We start from the raw sequence: 15,232 nt of genomic DNA, 5'->3' as shown, positions 1-15,232 counted from the left end.
ACTTAGAGGTGTTCTTTCCACAAATACTTGAGTGCCTACTATAGTTTGAGTACTAACCGAGATGTAAAGACAAAGTTTTTTTGAAAAGTAATTTTCTATAGGAACTCAAAGTTTAGCCATTTTGATATCTCTGGTCTCTGCACCCTCCCCCACTCCTGAACCTGCCATGTCTTTCAGTCTCCTCTCAAGAAGGGCAGGGAATTCCCTTGCCACCTTGGTCCTCTGTTCGGGACACTCTCCAGGGTGTGAAAGTCTGATCTCAAGGGTGGTGTCTAATACTGATCACAACACTAGGTTCAGTCTTGTCAGCACGGAGCTGAGAAGGAGCCCTTACCTTCTCTTGCTGGGCACGCTTCTCTGCTATGGCAGCTTAAAGCTACCTTGCCTTGCGGAGCAGCCACTTTGTCGATTCACGAGCCAGTCATCAGCCCAAACCTCTCACTTGTGCCCCTTTGCCCAAGACACTCCCGTCCTGTCTGCAGGTCTGTATCTTCTCGGAACCTAAGTACTAGACCAGAATTCTTTCGACTGAGTTTCACTTTGTGAAACGTTACCATGTTCCAGTCTACCCAGATTCCTGAGGATGCAAAACATCTCTCTAAATTTCCTATTAATGGTGAATTTCATCAGCAGACTCCTGTCTTTCCAGAAATAGAGAATGCCAGTTAAAGGCATCTTGGAAGTCATTTTGTCCATCACCTCATTTTACTGAAGACTGAGGCTGAAGGAAATCACAGACTTGGATCAAAGGAAAGCTGCCACGGAGACTCTAGGGCTTAACACAGGTCTCCTGACCCCACGTTTACTGCTCATTACTCCTTACAGCCTACTGGTCAGTACACTTTAAATGTCACCAAGACTGATAAAAATGCTGCTTATGAAGCAGGGGTCAGCAAACTATGGCCTGTGGGCCAAATGTGGCCCATCCCCTGGCTTTGTAAATAAAGTTTAATTGAAATGCAGCCAAGCCCATTGTTGACATGTTGTCCTTGGCAACTCTGCTACTCTAGTGGCACAACTGAGGAAGTAGAACAGGAAATGTATGGCCTGCAAAGTCTAAAATATTTCCTATCTGGTCCTTCACTGAAAAAGTTTGCCAAAGTAGGATAGAAGAAAGTAGAGGGAAAATGCTACTTTATTAAAATACCTGGCTTCCTATAAACCCTCCTCTACAGTGAAGACCCCTTCAGGCAATACAATGACAACGATATCCTAGGATATATGCAACCTTAAGAATGGTCCAACTACTAAGCATGAGCCTGTGAACGAACTCTGGTCCACAGTGGTCCCTGGCCTGCAGGGGTTTTCAGATACCATCAAGGCACGTGACAGATAAGGGTCACAGACAGCTGAAACACGGGCCAGTTTTATGAGTCAGTTTTCTTATAAAGAACAACAGATATAAGTAAATGAGTCTTTAGCTGCTTAAAATTAAACTGTGGCATTCAGTTTGAAATAGCAGGTTTTCTCTGAGCTTCAATTCTCAGTGTTTTCATAATACCGCTCTTATCAGAGTGTGTTATAATAATCCGTTTAGGCGTCTGCCTCCCCTATTGGCACATCTAGGCTGTAACCATACTGAGGGCAGGGACTGTGTCTTTCTCATTTCTGTATCCCAAGTACTTTATTTTATTTTATTTTTTTTAAGATTTTATTTATTTACTTGAGAGAGAGAAAGAGAGAGGGAGAAAGTACAGGCAGGGGGAGTGGCAGAAGCAGGCTCCCCCTGCAGAGCAGGGAGCCCGAGAAGCTGGATCCCAGGACTCCAGGATCAAGACCTCAGCTGAAGGCAGATGCTTAATGGACTGAGCCATCCAAGCGCCCCCTGTATCCCAAGTACTTAAGCCTGACACACCACAGGGGCTCAGTATCTGCTGCTGAATCTGTAAGTGGAGCTCTCTGATGCTCTCTAAAGAAAATCAACATAATTTACATTGTTATTCGACATCTAGCAGAGAGAATAATTTTGCCCAAGCTCACCTTCAGGGGCTATACTGATTCAGTGACACTAATAGGTCATGCCAATCCCTGAAAGACAGCTCAGTTTGCACAAGTGTCAGGATTCACTCCGTGAGCTACACCTAGAAAGCCTGGTCTGGTCCTTTCCAGGGCTCCTATCTTCTAATAATACAGTTGTTAAACCAACAAAGATGGATCTCACTGATTTGTTCTTTATGGTAAGAGCTGATTCTGCTGAAGATAAGGTGAATGTTCCCTGAAGTCTTAAACTGAAAAATAAAACCCCTTTTCCCCCCAAGAGAGAACAAAGTTAATAATAGTTCCTCAAGGAGGAAAATGGATCTTCTCTAACAGCTCAGGTTTTTATCTGCTTTTTTTTTTTTTTTTTTTTTTTTAACTCTAGCAGCACTGACAGCCAGTGTAAAGCCAAGACTGTTTTTAAAGTCTGATCTGATTATAATTCAAAGCTTATGCATATCTCAGACCGGGTCGTGGGTTACAAATTACATATGTCCGCCCACTTCAGGAAGGCATGTCCTGGCAGGGCACCTCGTGCATGTGCTCCCTGTAACCGTGTCTCAGGAACCTCTTCCACATAAATAGTTAATATGTCTCAGATCACGGGATCATATGCTACATTCCTGTTTGGCCAGTTTGGTTGGTTCCAGAGCCAAAGGCTTGGCCCGGAAGTACAGAAACTCCAGACAACGGGTGTGTAGCCACACCACAGCTGCATCTGAGGGCATTTCGGAATAAGCACAGATGTCTTTAGGGTGGCAGTGGAGTTCTGAGCCCATGAAATGCTGATAAAGCATTTTAAGCGACCATCTCGTTGCTGGGCCGCCAGCACCCAAGCAGTCAGTGGTATCCAATACTTGTTAAAATGATTTTATCGCTGTAGCCTCCTGTTCTGCATTTTCAACTAAACATCACTGAAAGCAAAGTATTCCAACGCAAGTCAGTCACTGAAGGAAAGAAGAGGAAGGCGCTGGGAAGTCACACCATCGTTTCCTATAAATTTTCTGGAAGAGAGAAAATGCTTTGCTTTCTTAATAGCTGGTTCAGGCACATGAGGCCTACCGACTCATCTTCTGATTCAGTGTCAGACATTTATAGCAGCAAGGCCGAGTTCCTGAGCCACTTAAGGAGGCCTGCTGGGTGAGTAAGGGATTTTGCAAGCAATTAATATGACAAACAAAGTGTTACCTGCTGATGTCAAGCCAAAGTCTGGATACGGTAGCGCCCTTCGGCGAGGTTTGGGTTACTGAGGTTAGCCTGCAAAGGTCTCTTTTTGGAAGAAAACAAGCAGGACCATAAGGTTTCACTTGCAGCTTTACAGAATTTTGAGGAATAAATGGTCAAACTCAGGACCCCAAACAACTTCTAGCAAGGATGAGACCAGTCCTATGTAAGAGCTGCTGGTTATTTCATAGCGGAGATGCAGGCAGGCTGTTCCAGATCTCATCCTCCTCGTGACTTTGATTGGTGTCTCAGGAGAAATATCACAGAAGGAGCTCATCTGTTTAAGAACAGAGGGGGAGGCGACGGCACCCATCCCCTCCCTAGTCAAAGTGTGGTTTTGCGAGACAGACGACCGATGCCAATAGATGGCACCTTACATATAAGGAACTCACTCTTTCTTAAAGAAAGGTGCCTTGTACAGATTTGGCCGTGGAGGGAACAAAGAGGCGAGGCAGTCACGGTGTAAACATCCTTTCCTTATCCAGGCCCTTATGTCCTCCCTGCTTGGGGTACAGAGAAGTTAATGGCCCAAGACACCTTATTAGAACACAACAGTCCACCGAGCTAAGTCTTGATCCCACATGAGCTTTCGTTGCTAGAGCTTTTAATTCAGAAGAAAATAGTATGCTGGAGAACATGCAGTGCTCTATTGGCCTCCTTCCTACAGAAGCAATTTCCAGGCAGACAGAAGCCCAACAGAGAGAGGCAGCCACAGCATGTAATTTCCCACCACATTTTGTCGAGATGACTCAGTTTCCAGCCATTCTGTCACTGCTGACCTGCCACCCTTCCCACTGTGCAAGGCCAGATAACCAGATTAACTTGGGTGGAAAATGTAATGACCAGAACAAAACGCCCAGTTCTGACCACATTAAATCACAGTAGTTTGCTTAGCAACTGTCTACTTTTTGTAAAAAGCCAAGCATAACATGAAGCTCTATTTTAGCAAAAAATAATAATTACTTATCAACTAATACACTTCCAATAATAGGCTCTACAACTCTATGTATATCCTAAAAAGTGAATGTATCTTTCACCAGTAATCTGAGATTGATTTTTTAAAAAGACTTTATTTATTTATTTGAAATAAAGAGAGTGAAAGAGAGCAGGAGAGGGGAGAAGGTCAGAGGGAGAAGCAGACTCCCTCTGGAGCTGGGAGCCCGATGTGGGACTCGATCCCGGGACTCCAGGATCATGACCTGAGCTGAAGGCAGTCGCTTAACCAACTGAGCTACCCAGGAGCCCCTACTCTGAGATTAATTTTGCCTTACATGGAATTTGTAAGTCATCTGGTAAATTTCTGACTATAAAATTTCCCATATTTCTCTTGATTCTCCTCTTCCATTTCAGAACAATCTTTATGTGTGTTTCAGATCTATGCAACGAGACAGCCAAAAGCAGAGCTGAAGTGTCTCTATGAATCTGCTAGTTCATACTTTCTTGGAGTGCGGGCAGGTACAGTTTTCTTAAAAATAAATCCCCTTCCTTTATGCCCTAACTTCTCTATTGTAAATAAAGACCCTCATTATGACAGGTAGGGAATATAATCACTGAGACAGTACCAATAAGAATTGCAAAGTATTATTCCCCCATAGAGGAAAATAAACTTGACATCAGCAACACAAAACACTATTCTACAGATACACCACTCCCCCTACGAATTTGGACTTTTCACAAAATTAACTGTTTCTCTCTATATATATAACTCTACTGACCTCCACTGCAGAAGGAAGTGTACACGTGCCCAAAATTATAATGGGGGCAGCCACTCACTATCCAATAAGGAAATAAGAAAAGTTCGGGGAAACATTTCCTAAATCGCCCCCAAATCCTGACTATATCCTTTCTTTCAGTAAATGTTTCATTTTAGAATAGTTTTTTATTTACAGAAAAGTTGCAAAAAGAATATGGAGAATTCTTGTATATGTCATACCCAGTTTCCCTCTTATTAACATCTTACATCGTATATAGTACATTAGTTATAATTAATGAACAGATACTAAGGTATTAACTAAAATGCATACTTCATTTAGATTTCCTTAAATTTTATACCTAATGTCCCTTTTCTGTACCAGGATCACACCCAAAGCACCATGTTTACATTTAATTGTCCTGTTTCCTTAGGCTTCTGCTGGCTGTGCCAGTTTCTCAGACTTATCCTTGTTGTTGACGACTGTGACAGTTTGAAGGTGTACCAGTAAGCTATCTTAGAGGATGTCCCTCCACTTGGATTTACCTGTTGTTCTTCTCATGAATAGACTAATATTATGGGTTTGGGGGACAAAAACTCTAGAGGCCAAGTGCCATTTTCATCACATCATATGAAGGTCCCACACCCTAGCATGATGAATCACTGCTGACTTTAACCTTGATCACCTGGCTGAGAGTTAGTCAGGTGTCTCCATTCAGGACTTGCTTCTTTTCCCCCTTCCCAAACTGAACTATCGGAAGAAAGCCATATTATGTGCAACCCACAATTACAGAGTGAGGATTTATGCTGATTTGTTTGGAAATCTCCTGCACAGAAGACTGGTCTTCTCTTTATTTATTCATTTATTTACTTAATCACATATTTATATTAGTACAGATATTTATTTTATACTTTGGGTTATAATTATAATCCAAACTTACTTTAATCATTTTCTTGCTCAGACAGTTAGGAGACCTTTCCATCGGCTCTTGAGTCCCTCTGACATAGCCTCATCATTGTGGAAATTTTGAGCACTTCTTTATTTTCTGACACCATAAGACACTTCAAGCCCCATCTCGTATATTTCCTGTTCCATCCTAGAATCAGTCATTTCCCCAAGGAGTCCTAGTTCCTTTTATTGAAGAATGATATTACAAACCAAGATCTAGTCACTGGGTGTATATATTTTAAATACCCATTACTAGGACTAGACATGAAGAACTTACAAAGGGACACATTTCATGAGCATTAAAATTAATGAGGGGAAAGTGACAGAAAACTCCCAACTCCACATTTATAGGTCCATGGAAAAATGCAAGTTGATTTTCACTTTGGCTATTTATTACAATCCAGAAAGAAATGACATTATCCTTAATTTTAATGCAATGGAATCAATGTGTTTGAGAAGGTGGCAAAGTCTAAAATAACTTCTTAATTTTATATTATTTTGAGGTTTCCATTTTTCAGCAAGAGTGCTATTTTATTCTTTCAAAACAGCATTATGTATTCTCAATGCCTTAGTAGCAAAGTGTAGTCTAATCTAATAATCTCTAGGTACAATATCGACATGATAAAGCCATGAGACCAGAAATCACTTGACCCTATTACTCCAGCTTCAAAGGGCCTTACGCAGAGGGGCTTGATTATGGCTGTTCTGTATGGCTGAGGTCAAAATTCAAAGCGCCCCCCTCTTGTTTTCCCTCTGGGGTTACAGCTAGGAGACGGGTGATGGAAACAGGCAACATCTGGACATTGGTGGCAAGCAGATAGAGGTATCAAGCCATACTCAGTCTAGGAACAGATGCCATCAGTCCAGATCACAGGGCGACTACTTTAGGATGATCGAGCATGATAAGCATCTGCTCTATTCAAACTTAAGTACCAGGGCTTCCAAAGACTCTTGCTTACATCTCTAAGATCTCAACAAACTATGGTCCAAAACAGAAGGAGAGCAGCTGGAGCTCTGGGGGAGGAAAAGTATTCCCACCCAAATGAGACTGGTTACGTAAGCAAATGTCTGGAATTCCACGCACACCTATGACTTGGCTTAAAACACCTGCCTTCATTTTCAGTTGTACACCTGCATCAGTAGCATAAGCTAGCATAAGCTAGAAGCCCACTGCGGCCCTTCACTAACCAAAACAAGTCTCAGGCAAGCTTCTGTCCAATTCTGTCACCCAGTACTGTTTTCCCATATAACATTCTACTTTCAGCTAAGCCCAGCTGGGACATTATACACAGAATATGTGACAAGAGCAGGGGTTATCAGTCCGCTGGAATATTCAAGATCCTTGGGTAGGAAAAAGTTCTGAAAGACCAGAGTTCAACAGTTTTACCTCTATCCAGTGCTGGCCCAAGAGTCCCGGGTGAAAGAGTCCTGATTTTACTGCTATCTAGTTCCATTAGCACCTGCAAATTACTTTTACTTGGGAGCCTTCAAAGTAACCATATGCTGAATGGCTGCATTTGTTGGATGTTAGTCCTAAGAGTCTATAATCTAATATACTTCATTCCAAGGCAGGACCGAGAACGGTAGCTTTAAAATGATCCAAATTAAGAGTCAATAAGACAACCAGAGTTCAGGCCATCATGTAGAACTTTTTAAATTTGCTGTACTGATGGCTGGGTTACGAAGGAGGTGCTGAGACTCGAAACTCAGATCTGAAATGAGCAAGAAGGAGGGGTCTGGACAAGAGGAGAGCTGTCACCTTCCCGAGAGTTATAGGAGAATGGCTGTGTTTATTCCGATGCAGTAAAAAGCGTGCAGGATTCTTCGCTCCTTCATTCCTGAACACTTATCTCCGCGAGTGCACTCATGGAAGACTCGCAGAAAGCCAGAGATGCTAGTCTAGGGCAGGCTGTTATTTTGGTAGGCATGTTGCTGTCCCCCACCAAAAAAAGAGAAAAGCTGGCAACAGAGAAATAAGAACCGAGGCCCAGGAATTACTGCTGTAGAAGCTTCCTGGTAGCAGAGCAGGATTCTAACTTGATTCCAATACGGAGCTTATTTAACAGGTGAAGGCTGTTCTACTCACACCCAGCACAGATAAAACCATCACAGACATTAGAATTCAACCCTTGTTTTTTCCCTCAATGCCCCACTTTTTCCCCTTTAAGAAGGAGATGTAGAGAGAAGAAACCTAACCAAACTTCTGCTCTCAAAAATGAGCTATAGTTATGAGTATTTACCAAATAATTTCTCTGTCAAATGATTTAAAAAACAGAGAAAGCCATTAAAAAAAGAAAGGAAAAGAAAAAAGAAAGAAAGAAAAGAAAAAAAAAAGTTGAGAGGTTTATGCGTCTGAGAATGGCATTTCCTGCCAGCGTGGTTTCCTGTCTCAGGCAGCAGCGACCATGACCATGTGGTGACACAGGCCTCCGCAGCCCAGCCCGAGCTCCACATGCCGCTTCTCTGTTCTACTCACCCTTCCTCCCCGACAAATGTGACGTATAGCTTATTTCTCTGCAAGTCTTTTCTGGAGTAGCCCATGATCTGATTAAAAGCATCTTCCAGTAAGTGATCTCTTCTGATAATTAACCTGTCCATAAAAAGACAATGTGAAAAACAGATTATTTCCTAATCCTTATCTTTCTAGAACTGGGCAGTTTTGATCCCCTTCTCATTTACCATGGTTAACCGGGGGAAAGGGGAGCGACTTAATACACTTCTGGCTGCAATAATGCATATTTGTCTTGAACTCTTAACAGCAGAAGCAAAAATTACCTTAAGTGAATTGTTGGTGAGCAAAGCACCCCACCTACCACATATAAAAACAAGTCCCCAGCTCTTTCTGAATGGTCAAAAGAATTTATCCCCGAAGGAAGACGATTTTAAAACAATACAAACACAAAACTTTTGTTTACTAAGGAAGGACAACCCGATGAGGTCATGTTTTAAGCACGAAGGCACCTAGACAAGGAATTCAATTACTAAGTATGCACAGAGATGACTGTGCACCAGGAGAGAGAAAAAAAAGGAAAAACAACAAACCAAACCTCCCCATGTTCTCCAAGGCTGTCAGGTTTATGCCTGTGCTTAATTTAATTTTTAAATTAAGTGAATCTGAGATTCCCCAAGTGACAGCTACAAATGAATGATACTTGTGGCCCATTAATCCACTTGTGATGATCATAATGAAAGTCATCCTGAAGCGGCTAAAATTTGCCTTCAGTGCAAATAGTCATGGAAAGGGAAATATAGGGAGGCTGGACACAAGGAAAGCTGAGCTTCTGATCTCCTTTTTTGTTTGTTTTTAAGTAGTCTTTCTGCCTAGGCATGGAGTTCAGTGTGGGGTTTGGACTCATGACCCTGAGATCAAGGCCTGAGCTGAAATGAAGAGTCAGATGTTTAACCGAGTGAGCCACCCAGGCGCCCCTCCTGGGGTGAAGGGGCTTCTTAAGTGAAGGGTGAGACAGGCAAAGCTCGCAGAGGCGGGTGCTTGGGCAGGCCGACGTGTGTGAGACCACCCCTGGACCTCTTCGCAGACCCCCGGCGTCATGGCAGTGTGGCTGTGGAGACCCTTCCTCCCCTGACCTCTCTCCGGGGGCACAGGGATCTCTAGTGGGCACATGAGGCAGGGGTAGAATAAAGGGATAGAGGAAGGAGAGGGAAGTAGGGAATGAAAACAATTCTAGGCCAGATAACAGGACGATGTTTAAATTTCCTCGTTCAAGTTGGGGAAAGAAAGGCAGAAACAACAGTCATGACATAGTTCTTTGGACAAGTGAAGCTTATTCCACGGAATAAAACAGAGCTGAGCAGTGTTCCCACACTCAGGTCAGGTCAGGAGACAGTGCTGCGCCGTAGAGGACACCGTGCCAGCGTTTTATCTAACAAATAACACTGTAAGTGAACAGAGAGGCACTTTTCAGGAGAAACAAATTAGCTTTTTATTTTGCCTATATTTTTACAGGGAACATGGTGTTTGTTTTAAAACCTTAAGCTGAATGGTGCTTAATTCCAGAACTCTGTCATAGATGAGCCTGTAACTGCCACATGCCACAGTAATTACAGCGGCTAAAACAAAGGCTGTGATCCCAAATTACAATCCGTTCGACGTTCCCGACCGCATGCCATCTCCTCACCGTCACCCAGCCCTGAGGTCTGTATTTTGACTTACTTTAATTTCCCCGGGCCTTGTCCATATCCTTTTGTCTCTAACTTCCTGTAAAAGTTCCTTAGTTTGGCTTCAAAGTCTCGCTTATAAGGGGCTGGGGCGCGGGCATTGGCACGCTGAGTACCTGCGGCAAACCACAAAAAGAGAAGGTCTGGGTCTGTGCAATGTCCCGCTGTTCGACACATCACGGTGACAAAATACTGCCGGGGGCTGAGGCCACAGGCGACAAGGGAAAGGACACAATTAATTCAGCGGCTTCGCTTTTCACCTCCCCACGTCGGAGGTTCTAGCAGAGCTGACCCGAAGTCTTACATATTGCTGTGTGGCATTTTGGTTGAGAACAACAATCCTGTCTGCATAGTTACAATGGTGCCCATGTGTGTCAAATATGTTTCCCTTTTCAGTCCCAAGTCATAGGAGTCAAACAGAATGACTCATGTCCAATTGGAACTGTTCAGGGTGAAATATCTCCCTCTGCTCGCTGCTGAGATGATATCACGGCAATTAGATAGGAAGTTACAATGTGAAAGTATGTGGTGTATAAACCAAGAACAGTGCCTTTCCAGACTTTGCCCCGTGAAAATGGACAAAATGTATAAAATGATTCTTAGATATGCACATAAGAATTATTTCAGACTTATAATCACATACATTTTCGATTGTAGGGTAGGATAATCTTGATATAAACAGATAATTCTGGCATAACTGTAGACTCACATGCTTTTTGGCTTCACAAAGAATAAATAGTGCGATTTAGTGCGATTTGTTCACTTTTAATATGTACCAAGCGCTAGGATCATCCGCAGATAATCTAAAGATGTTTCATATGTCATCCAACAGTAGGTTTCATTAATAACGTGTAAAAGTAACACAGTTTGTTCCTCTTTCTGCAGAAAAGTCTAGCTTTGTACCACAGGGTGACTAACCAACAAACTGGGACAAAAAAATGGATGATAAATATGGGAATCAGACGCAGAGCCATGACAAAAACACTGCACATGAAAGAGCCATGAAATATTTTGCAACACAGTGAATGGGACTGGAAAACAGAAATTGTGAAGTCTTGTGCATTACATACCACATAAGCTCATTAAATATTTCTTTAATGAGTCAACTAAGTGATTACTGTTCATTGCTAACACTGTGTCAGAGTCAGCAACGTATGCTCAAAATGAGTAAGGCAGGATTGCTGAAGTGGATATTTTGGTTGCGAAGACAGAAATAAAACAAATCAAACAATCAGATAGATAATTAAGTCCTAAACTAGGAGGTGAACTAACTATAAAGCACAGGGGACAAAACCACATAGACTTGGGCTGTACCCAGCCCTGATGACCTATTTTGCTTGGCATACAATTGTTTTTAAAGATTTTAAATTAAATTCCAACATTTAAAAATTAGGAGATTTCAAGTAAAAACAAAACAGATTTTCTCTTGAAGATCTCATGGGAGCTCTTGCAACAGCTGGCCTGCACTTTCCTTAGGGCCACATTGGGCAGCTGTTCCATTAAATGAAGTATGTGCCACAACCACTCAATGATACCAATGGCTTGGCCCCCCTCGGTCTTTGCATTTGGGATCAGTGTTCCAGAAAAGTCATGGCAAATGAGGATAAGTAGAGATCAAGATGGAAAAGGCCCCAAGGAGAGGGCTTTATGGGGGCCAGGCCTTGTAAACAGAGGAGGATCTGCATCTTACACGGGGCAGGGCAGTGCAGGCTGGGAGAAGCCCTGCAGGCTTGTCTGGAAGGCCCCCGAGGAGACTGACCCAGAGCACAGGGGAGTGCTGCGGAGTCACTGGGAAGTTTCCTCAGAGGGTTGGAGCCAAATTATGTGAAGAATTTTAAAAAACCCAGCTAAGGAGTTTGAGTATGGGGCGGTGAGCCGTGGGAAGACGTTAGAGGATCCTGAGCGAGGCAGTTACGAACCCACGGTGTTTTTTTTTTTTTTTGTTTTTTGTTTTTTTTTTTTTTTTAAATTTTTTATTTTTTATAAACATATATTTTTTATAAACATATATTTTTATCCCCAGGTCTGTGAATCACCAGGTTTACACACTTCACAGCACTCACCAAATCACATACCCTCCCCAATGTCCATAATCCCACCCCCTTCTCCCCAACCCCCTCCCCCCGGCAACCCTCAGTTTGTTTTGTGAGATTAAGAGTCACTTATGGTTTGTCTCCCTCCCAATCCCATCTTGTTTCATTTATTCTTCTACCCATTTAAGCCTCCATGTTGCATCACCACTTCCTCATATCAGGGAGATCATATGTGGTATATATACACAATGGAATACTATGCAGCCATCAAAAGAAATGAAATCTTGCCATTTGCAACAACGTGGATGGAACTAGAGCGTATCATGCTTAGCGAAATAAGTCAAGCAGAGAAAGACAACTATCATATGATCTCCCACGGTGTTTTTTAAAGCAGGGGTTTTCAGCGTGTGTTGGGTGGATTCAGGGCGGGAAGGAGAGGAGGCGTTTTGCAGGGGGCGACCTGGCCGGGAGTCCTGAGGGGACTGCGGTGACTCGGAGAAGCGCGCACAACATGAAATAAGAGCTGCCAACAGATCGTAAGTAGGGAAGAGACATGGGGAGCTCTGACAGCAGCATCGAGCTTTAGACAGCAGCAGCCGCTGTCATTTGTGAAGCGCCTGCGGTGCGCACAGAGTCATGCGCTTTCCAGACAGGATCCTGGGAACCCTACGAAACCGGCATGATGCTCCTCGCCGGCACCGCCACTCGGTGACTAAGGAAACTGACATCACGTGCCGGTGCGTGGGCGCTGGGACCTTAGCCGGGTCTATGGGACCCTATGAGCAGTGTGGGACAGGCTGGTGGACGGGGCACGTGAAGCTTTCTACAGACTGTGCTGGGGACGAGAGCCATTCAGGTGGATCTCCTTCCCCGGCACTTGAAAACACAGTCCTGGGGTTCCGGTGAGAGATGAGGACCACATCTGTGCACTGAACGAGTTCGGGCAGCAGGATGCTTTGTGAGTTAGCTGTTTCTGACATTATCTGCAGAGAGGTGATTACTAAAGACATGGGGAAATGTGTTGGGGTATTAAGAATGGATTTTAATAAAATCAGCTACCAATCAATGATACGTCTAGAGAGCTGTCTGCATGTTTATGAATCTTTTACCCAAAGATCTAAGATCTACGTCATAATGGAAACAAATAAACTTGACCTTAAAAGCTCTAGGATACAGAACCCTCTTACGCAGTGGGTTCTCAATCCTCACTGACTTAAGAAGCTCTAAAAAATCCCAATGTTCAGGTCACACCCAAGACACATTACATCAGAATCTGTGGGGCGGGACGCAGGCATAAGAGTTTTACGCAGCTCTCCAGATGAATCCAATATGCAGTCAAGGTTGAGAACCATCACCCCCTACAGGAAGAGCAAATGTAACCAATGAAACATCTGGAGAACATCCAGAGACCGACACAGAGGCAATGCTTCCCCTGTATTTGAAAGGCATCATTTGCAACATGAAGGATCGTGATCTCACTCTTGGACAGCTAAGGGACAGGGCAGCATAGCACAGGGTCACTCAAGTGTGGCAGATTCAGGCTGTTGGTCCTGCAGCCTGAGAAACCTGTAAGCTAGTAAACCTAGATAGCTCAGAAAGCCACCGTCATGAGTCAGCTTTCAAGAGGGTGATTATTAATAGGGAAGAGAAAAAAGAAAAACAAAAGACTGAATGAAAATCTTTCAGGACTCTAAAGTTGATTGCTTAAAAAAAAGCACATGTACCATTGCTGTATTATTTGAGATGCTTAAAAGGATGTGGGAAATGCCACAATTCATTCCATCATTATCAATATGGACACCTAATATAAACTAGCTCTGACTCCATTTATGCTCTAGGTTCAATTACAGAAGAGATCCAATTACAGAAACTCTGGAGACAGAAATTGTTAGATGCAAAAATTCTTTTGCTAAAAGTTCTATTATAAAAAAATCATTTACACATTACTTCATGGTTTAAAAATTACAATAAATTATGCTGTTGGCCCTTGTCAAGTTCGTAATGCAAGTCGGGTGCCCTGCCAAGAAATTCCAGGGCAAGAATGCTGTTACTTCCACTTTAGAAATAAAAAATGACCTTGGAAGATTGAACTAATAGCACTGTATGGGAACCCTAACTAAAAGTAAAGTTTTAGGATACTGCTATAGAGAGAGTAACCTTATGGTTTTAAAAAAAGGAAGTCAGGGGCGCCTGGGTGGCTCAGTGGGTTAAGCCTCTGCCTTCAGCTTGGGTCGTGATCTCAGGGTCCTGGGATCAAGCCCTGGATCAGGCTCTTTGCTCAGCAGGGAGCCTGCTTCCCTTCCTCTCTCTCTCTCTGCCTGCCTCTCTGCCTACCTGTGATCTCTATCAAATAAATAAAATCTTTTACAAAAAAGAAAAAAAGGAAGTCAGATACAAAATAGTCCGTGTTACATTTAGGAAGTAATCAAATAAATGGCTGACTTCATGGGTGGTCAGCATTATGTTAATTATTCGCAGGAAAATTTTTAGTAACAGATATTAGGTTTTTTCCTTTATCATTGCGAGGCGGACCTGAAGTATGATAATAGTAGGATATTGTTTCCATTTATCATTATGAAATTGTATAATCATATACAAACTAAAGAATTCTACCTGACAAAATGCTTCAGGGCATAGGAGAAATATTCTGGCATCAAATCGCTAGGAAGTCTGGGTGTTTTGGATTCTAGATGTGCCACCAAGATCTGAGATGGCTTTGGTGACTGGCCCTCACTCTGCTTTGGGTGGGATGGAGTTTGGCCTAATCCAGCATGGCTCTGGCCTCTGACTGGGGTAGCTCAGAAGCCTACTTCTCTCCTGGTTCACTTTCTAAAAATCGTCTCTACAACTTTTTAAAAAATTTATTATTATTTTTTTAATAATTCCCTGTTAGTGAACAAACCATCAAGCATTATAATAATTTCTGGAAGACTTGTTCTTCTGGAACATAGCTCAATAATTAAAATTAAGGGGAAAGAAACACCTCCACAATGGCTGACCCAAAGCACAATTACCAAAGTTTTTGCATTTGTGCCTTATTCTCTAAGAGTAGTGAAAGGCTCTAGGTCACTGTTTTGAGCTTGCTGATATTTCCATTTACACACTGTTTATTTTTTTTTTAAGCTTTTATTTATTTACTTGACAGAGAGAGAGAGCATGAACAGGGGGAGGGGAAGAGGAAGA

At 42.8% G+C, this 15,232-nt stretch overlaps 1 protein-coding gene and 1 long non-coding RNA gene across 5 annotated transcripts in view; one reads left to right on the top strand and one right to left on the bottom strand.

Moving 5' to 3' along the window:
* The window catches only part of HECW2 (HECT, C2 and WW domain containing E3 ubiquitin protein ligase 2), a 368,631-nt gene that overhangs the window by 33,830 nt on the left and 319,569 nt on the right, over positions 1-15,232 (bottom strand). For all 4 annotated transcript variants that reach the window (XM_059168541.1, XM_059168540.1, XM_059168539.1 and 1 more), the window contains 2 exons: positions 10,012-10,132; positions 8,317-8,430 (listed from right to left, as the gene is read on the bottom strand). In XM_059168541.1, the coding sequence (XP_059024524.1) occupies positions 8,317-8,430; positions 10,012-10,132 (235 nt within the window). The remainder of the gene's footprint in view (positions 1-8,316; positions 8,431-10,011; positions 10,133-15,232) is intronic.
* LOC131827634 (uncharacterized) lies at positions 2,669-11,122 on the top strand. Its single transcript, XR_009352090.1, has 4 exons — positions 2,669-3,117; positions 4,575-4,656; positions 9,805-9,993; positions 10,902-11,122. It is a non-coding gene; the product is annotated as an uncharacterized LOC131827634 (long non-coding RNA).

Source organism: Mustela lutreola, chromosome 3, assembly GCF_030435805.1.
Source record: "Mustela lutreola isolate mMusLut2 chromosome 3, mMusLut2.pri, whole genome shotgun sequence".
In the NCBI taxonomy this organism is placed as follows: domain Eukaryota; kingdom Metazoa; phylum Chordata; class Mammalia; order Carnivora; family Mustelidae; genus Mustela; species Mustela lutreola.
This window is presented reverse-complemented; position numbering and strand designations above follow the sequence as displayed.